Source organism: Micropterus salmoides, unplaced genomic scaffold (assembly GCF_014851395.1).
Source record: "Micropterus salmoides isolate LMB-PRFRI ecotype aquatic unplaced genomic scaffold, ASM1485139v1 Ms_hic_scaffold_6, whole genome shotgun sequence".
Classification (NCBI taxonomy): Eukaryota; Metazoa; Chordata; class Actinopteri; order Centrarchiformes; family Centrarchidae; genus Micropterus; species Micropterus salmoides.
This window is the reverse complement of record NW_024044348.1, coordinates 3,661,968-3,669,556: the sequence shown is the minus strand read 5'-3', so window position 1 is coordinate 3,669,556 and position 7,589 is coordinate 3,661,968. Positions and strand designations below refer to the sequence as shown.

General features: G+C 37.6%; 1 protein-coding gene across 1 annotated transcript; it reads left to right on the top strand.

Annotated features, from left to right (window-relative positions):
• Nucleotides 1-621: 621 nt before the first annotated feature.
• LOC119890595 lies at nucleotides 622-5,647 on the top strand. The gene is made up of 5 exons (XM_038701923.1): nucleotides 622-866; nucleotides 1,798-2,003; nucleotides 2,913-3,050; nucleotides 5,313-5,451; nucleotides 5,540-5,647. The coding sequence occupies exons 1-5, from the start codon at nucleotides 744-746 to the stop codon at nucleotides 5,645-5,647; spliced, it is 714 nt and encodes a 237-aa protein (XP_038557851.1). The 5' UTR covers nucleotides 622-743.
• Nucleotides 5,648-7,589: the final 1,942 nt, after the last annotated feature.

The following is a 7,589-nucleotide window of genomic DNA, read 5'->3' as shown; positions in this document are numbered from 1 at the left end:
TTTTAACTTGACCCAGTTTGTTTTGTCTTGGACCTTCATTTGGTGGCTTTCGCTGCCATGTTGTAAAGGATTGCATTCAGAAAAATGCTAAAATTTGTCATTTTGGTTGGTAGTTTGCAGGATTACTACTGAATCTGAAGTTCAAGTATCAATGGAAAGTTAACTGAAATGCACAGAAATCTATGGTGAAAAAGATATTTTAAGATATATAACTTTTTTTATTACCTGAAATCTTATGTAGATGTATCATGTCTAAAATGAAACTGTATTGAAGCCCTGGAATGAAATTAGGTGCTTCACCGTGCAGCAAAAGCAAAGAAAGATGAAAAAAGGATGAAAACAGAGCAAATGAAGCAACATCATTGATCAAAGTTACATTCTGCATTTAATTAAATTAAACTATTTATCCTGCACTCCAAGGAATGCCTAATGTGTCATTGCACTTTGAAGGGCCTTAAAGGCTTAACTGCTAACTGCAGATTCAAATACAAAACAACAGTGGACAAAGCAAAGCGAAATACAATACAAAAGTATGTCTCGATGCAAAATGTTTTCACTCCTTACTATTTGTTCAATGAAACCAGTTTTGCAGCTGGCCTATTGTTCTAAAACAAAGTGTGCATACCATTAAAGTCACCAAGACTGTCACCTGCTTGTCGGGTCAGCCTCCAAGTGTATATAAAGATGCTGCAGGTGGATGTGAGTCGCAGAGAACCTTGAGAAACAGGTGAGTTTGGAGCATCATGGCTTCCACACTGGTGCTTCTGCTTCAGCTGCTCCTGGTCTCACTCTCATCCGCATCATCTTACTTTGGGGGAACCGTGACCTACACCTACAAAGGAAGAAACCCCGATGGAACATTTAGAGTGAGAGATACAACTTTAAATGATTTGCAACATGCATTACAGAAAATGTGTGAATATATTTCATGGTGTCATATTAATGATAACTTATCAAGTTATCATTAATATTGTGTGTTAATTTAAATTGATTTGATTATATTCATTTGATTGATTTGAAAATGTAAAATTGTTATTTTTAATTTGTCATAGTTTTATTGATAATTATCTCTCTTTCTGAACTAGTAAAACTTCCTCTGATCCTGATGATGCTGGCGTGCTGCTTAGGAACCTAAAAATACATCATGTTATTTTATTTTTATTTTGCTTGGGGGTTTTTTGTACAGAAACTGTTCATCCAAATTTCTTTACTTCTGAGAGTAAGAAGTGATTTTGGGATGGATGTAAAATTATATGGATTGCTTTCACGGGTGCTCCTGATTCTCTCAGCAGCGTCCGGGGTGTTCACTAAAAGTTTAAATTATTCTCAATTTTGCATTTTAACTCCAGAAAGCTTAATAGTTTCTCAGAATCAAGACTCAATAGTTACATTAAGTAAACTTGAGGACACCCTAAATTATATTAGATTGTAAAAACTTGTAACTTTCTTTGATCAGTACATGGTTGCAAGACAACATATAGTCTGGACACAGAAAAAAGAAATTTACCTTTTACATTGTAGAAGGAACTGGATGACATCTTGCTAATGCTTTATGAAATTGGATGATCTTTTGAATGTATTTTAGACAGCCCCCATGCAAAATATTACTATGGATTTTATTCTATTGTTCTTTTCTTAGTCATCCAAGATCCAATGAGTGACTTCATTGATATATTATAACATTATAGAAAGAATTATAGATCGATATCAACTTGTGTGTTTACAAAATATACTAACAAAAATGTCCTATAGCTTATAGCTAGCTGTACAGTTACTTAATCTGATCTTTTTCCACAGGTTGACCTTCGCAACAGGGCAACCTTTGATGACTGTCAGAACTCTCTCGACTGGTTTTGTTACACCGGCAACTGTGGCTATAATACCAAAAGTGAGAGAGGCGTAGTTGACTGGAGCAACAATGCACCACAATATAACAACCAATGGTGTGAAACTGAAACAGTCAGTACAAGAAGTATCCCAAGTGACAACCCTTTTCAAATGAAGTAAGATTTTTGCTTTACTTAAGGCGAGACACAACAGTCTAAAACGATGATTTTGCTTTAATCTGTCAATTTTCATAATTTTGACCGGCCTTTTTAAAACGCTCCATGTTGAATCATATATCATTTGAAAGCTTGTTTTCTAGAGCACAATGTTAGCTAGTGTTTATATCTGTAAGAGATGTGTTCCTATGACAAAGAGAAATTTTTATGCTAAGTATGTTTCTATTTCTGAAAATGACATGTTTCCTATATATTCCTTGCCCTTCAAAGCAGTTGGAGCATCATACGTTTACACACCGTTTCTTAGGCCTTATCGCACGGAGGTTTTTTATAAATAAAATATCTTTGATCGTTCTCATTTTATGAGGCATTTTATCTGTAAAATTGTGGGAAAAAAGGGTCCAACATGAGTGACATCTTTTCAATAAATCCATGAAAACACAATATTTTGATAAACTGTTCTGTAAATGTCTGGCCTTTCGGTATATTATCACAATAAAACCAGAAAATTTAATTTGAGTATTTACAATGTGCCGGAATATGGAATTGTGCGATTTGTAAATCAGGGGATATTTAATGAGTACCTCATTTGAAGTATTTACATTTGCATATATAAATATTTAATTTGCATATACAAAAATTGAATTCATAAATAATTGTAATTTAAAAAATCTTCAATTTATGTTTCCTGTCACCTTGTAAAATATTATTGTGATATAACAAAATTTTGTGTAGGGGGGGGGGGGGGGGGGGGGGGGGGCTTGACTGTGATGTCTCACCTGATGTGAATATTTTTGCTATATTGCTGTAATATTATATAATATTTATCCTGCTAAAACTTCAGTTGTATTTGCTGTGGTTCTGCTTATTAGATATTGTATTTCAAGAGTGTTGTTTCCATCACACCAGCGCTGCAAGCTGTTGTTGGATCCCAACGCGAAACTGGGTTCATAATTTGAGACTTATGACTTATGTGGATTTGGGAACAAGATCTGACACTGGAAAACCAAACCAATCACCAGAAGTTGCCATTCTCCCTTTGCTACGGTGAGTCCCCTGCTGTTATCATTAAACAAGATAACTTCTAATCACTTTGTTAAAGAACCTGTGGGAAATGTCCTACTTTGCCCATCAGCAGTAGAGAAATACCTCCACAGTGGCAGCCAGATAGCTGTGCCTGTCCAAAAATACTGGAATTAGGCTGAAAGCAACATTTTTATCAACAGAATAAATCAGCAATATTTTACAATAAATAAGACAGTGCTCTATTTTCATTTTAAGAAATAACTCACATAAAAGGAATAAATGGATATGTAGAAGAAAATAGAAAAAGAAAAAACACCTAACAATAAGAAAATACAATTTTTACTTGGATTGTATTCCACGCTATGTTTACAAACAAAAACATGCCGTCATCCATACCAAGCCATAATTTGGAAAATGCTATAATCATGTAAAAATGAGTGGATTTAAACTCATTATTTTCATTGAAAATTAAGGCTGTTAAATTTATTTATTTGACTACCTGCCTAGTTTGAGGGAAAACATGACAATCTAAAAAAGCCGAAAAGTAAATTCATTTGCACAATTTTTCTGTTGGGTAGAAATAAGGATATATAAGACAAAAGAACAATGATTATATGGCTACAACAAAATGCAACAAACCGACGTTTGAACAGGATTAAAACGGGTTCAATTAAAAATCACGTTTCGATATTGTGAAAAGAATTTGGTTCTCAAATGATAAGGGAATGAATGGACGCAGGTTGTAGATCCTTGTTGTAATAAATTGTAATTAGGCAATTGAGTTTTTTCGCCACGGTGCATGCTCCGTATTTCCCCTGAAGAATGCAGGTTGATTGTGCCAGGATTTGAGGAGTTTAAAGACACGTTAACGGCTAAATCTAACATTGTGGCGGCCGACAAAGCCAAGAAGGCTTGTTGGCATCACATGGAGTAAATTTGTAATTATCTTCACAGTGTTCTTATTGTAGGCTAATTCTCTAATAGGCCCATGTATTTTATGGACTCTTCTTTTATATATCATTATACCTATATCATAATATCATGAAGATGTAAACGTACAACTGCACATTATGCTCATTGTAATAAAAGAATTGGAGCCAGGGGAGAGGGATTAAAGATTAAAGTGGGAGATTCATAAGAAACTAATCACAAATCTACAAGTTAAAAACTTGAATATTTTCTGACATTGAAAATGATGGGGGGTTTTTTTACACTTTGCAAGGCTGCAACATCACACACACATCTGCCGTGTATTATGCATGCAAGTTATTTTAGACTTCACAATCAGATTTAGCAGCGAGGAAATACTCATGAGTTTAACACTGTAGCCTATTATCATGCCGTGATAGCCAGATATTATTGCTGGTGGGCAGTTTTGGCGAGGGTACAATCCCAAATTCATATATAACCTAATCACCTATTTTATTAATATAATAACACATCTACCTAAAGAAACCTCATTTCTTGACTGGCCACTCTCTGCTGTTTCAGAAGAGACACCTTTTGTGCTGTGTCAGCCACCGTAGCTGTCCTAAGAGAGTGTTGCATGGATTAAATTTGTGCTAAGACAAGAAAACAAGAATGAACCAGTAATAACTGAATTAAGCTGATCATGTAAATAAACAAGGCTGAATAAAGGAGACATAGAACAAAACCCTTGAAAAAAGAAATCAGGTCATCAACAGCCAGCAGTAAAAAAAAAAAGAAGAGATAAAACGTGACACAAGATGAGAAGTTGGTGAACAATTCCTAATGAAACTTTAACAATTAAAAATTGTTGTTCTCAAACATACTTTCTACTGATAAACCAGATAATATGAAGGCTAACAGAAAACAGGACAATCACAAATTAACTTAACTAGAATGTTTTGACTACTTACAATTGCAATTACAAATAACTTGTACTTATTTTAAAACTCAAAGAGGGAACAACTACTTCAAAGGATTAACTGAACAAGTTAAGCAAATAGTTTAAAGATGTAACTAACTACTTTTCTATCAGTTAATGCTGTAGAGGTCACACTTTTTTGTCATGAATAGGGCACTGTGTTTTTACACATTTCATAAATAGTTATGTCACATATCTGAAATTTGGATTAAAAGTAACAGGTATATTCTGTACACAATTATTTAAACAGTTTTCACATTTGCAGGTTGGTTACACTGGATTTTTAAAACTGTGGAAGGGAAGAACCGAGGCTGGTTCATATGTGTGATTGTTTCACAACAGCACTCAGGACTGCTGTAGACTCTTACTAACTTGTGTTAATGTGTCTGTTCAAGAGTTCCTCAGAACTGCCCACGGACATACAAGCTGATGTCCTTTGATCCTGATGGTGACAAAGTTCGATGCAGATATGGAAATATCATAGGTACTGAGTGCAGCTCGTGCAACCAACCTTCAGGCTTTGACTTGGATCAGGTTAGTTGAAAAATCAATTTCCCAATACCTTGTACAACACTGGATTGATGCTTTGCCTCCCTTAACTACTAAATGTTCACATTGTCAGGGCTCTTGCACATTACACTACCGAGACTCTTATGTCAACACCGGAGTGTATGGATTTGAGTTGGTGGTGGAGGACTTCCCACAAGGGCATCTCTCTGGCCTACACTGATGGATCCAGATCCTCCAGGGATCCACTGAGAAAGAGACAAGCCAGATCCCCACTGAGAAAGAGACAAGCCAGATCCCCAAGGAGAAGGAGAGAAACCTCATACCCATGGTGGTGGGGGGGGCATAATACACCAACTACAACCACAGCACCAACTACAACCACGGAAGCATACCCATGGTGGTGGTATTTTTCAACCACAACCGCAGCAACAACCACAGCACCAACTACAACCACGGAAGCATACCCATGGTGGTGGTGGGGGCATAATACACCAACTACAACCACAGCACCAACTACAACCACGGAAGCATACCCATGGTGGTGGTATTTTTCAACCACAACCGCAGCAACCACAGCACCAACTACAACCACGGAAGCATACCCATGGTGGTGGTGGGGGCATAATACACCAACTACAACTACAGCACCAACTACGACCACGGAAGCATACCCATGGTGGTGGTATTTTTCAACCACAACCGCAGCAACAACCACAGCACCAACTACAACCACGGAAGCATACCCACGGTGGTGGTATTTTTCAACAACAACTGCAGCAACAACCACAACCACAGCACCAACTACAACCACGGAAGCATACCCACGGTGGTGGTATGATTCAACAACAACCCCAGTACCAACAACCCCATGGTGGTGGTGGTGGCATAATACACCAACTACAACACCAGCACCAACTACAACCACTGAAGCATACCCATGGTGGTGGTATGGTTCAACAACAACCCCAGTACCAACCACAACCCCATGGTGGTGGTGGTGGCATAATACACCAACTACAACCCCAGCACCAACCACAACCCCATGGGGGTGGTGGACAACCACAACAACACCTACATCACCTACAACCACTGAAGCAACTACTACAACCGCCACGCCATACACTAGCAGCAGGACACACCTGCACGCCACCACTCCTCTCAGTAAACTACCATTGCAATTCTCTGTACTTGGTAAGTTGGGTTTTTCTACAAATTTTAGTGAGCCTCAATCACATTGAGCAAAAACGTGCTGCTGCACAGCTCTCACTTGGTTGAAGCTTACATGCTGGACCTCTAGAAACACCTTAATTTGTGACATTATACATGGCCGGATTGAAAAATAGGTATCCAAGTCCCCCAAAAAAGCCAGAAACCAGAAACCAGATTTATTAAAATTTTACTAAAATTATTCGATTTTACATTTATCAGTTAACTATTGTCAGTCAATTTTTGTTTCCCACCATGAAGATCTCTGTCCTGTGAAAATCAAGTTTTTCCAAAAAATCAGCTCTTCATGAGTGAATAAAAACTATCCTGTTTTTTCCACATATGATCCAATGGGGTTTCAAAAGCTTTATTTAGCCTGTAAACAATTCATCAACTTCTGACAATGTTTTGATCATTACATGTGGTTTTCCTTTGTTTTCACCACACACTGCCACAAATAAAACTGAGGTTAGGAATGAACATACTTGACATAGTTTAGTCAACACTTGGTGTGACATCGCTGGATGCATAGGTGTGGCCAGAGTGCAAAAGGTTAAAAGTTCTGATCCAGTGGCAGGTATTGATAGTTCATTTATCTTTTTTATACTCCAGTGGACCCACCTGCTCCTTCATGTCAGGAGGGACTCTTCTTGCCAAAGTTTGTGAACCCAACACCTGAAAATGGAGCACACATCCAAGCAGAGGTCAACAAAGAGGTGGAGATCAGAGTCAAGCACAAGCTGCATATGCAACGTAAGTGAGAACCAGCGTGATCAGTGTGGCAGGATAACATTCTCATGATTTCAACAAGGTAGATAAACCCAGCAGTAACGAGGAAATCTCTGGTTTCTGTTTTGTTTTCATACAGAATACGTGATATCATCATCAGTGGGCCACTGAATATCCAAAAGCACAGGACCACACATGATGAGTTTGTCATTAGGTGGACGCCTACT

Excerpts from the sequence above, each read along its gene's own strand:
- LOC119890595 (XM_038701923.1), top strand. The coding sequence starts at position 744 with ATGGCTTCCACACTGGTGCTTCTGCTTCAGCTGCTCCTGGTCTCACTC. Across the intron at positions 867-1,797 it reads ACCCCGATGGAACATTTAGA|GTTGACCTTCGCAACAGGGC; the intron begins GTGAGAGATACA and ends CTTTTTCCACAG. Across the intron at positions 2,004-2,912 it reads GACAACCCTTTTCAAATGAA|CGCTGCAAGCTGTTGTTGGA; the intron begins GTAAGATTTTTG and ends CCATCACACCAG.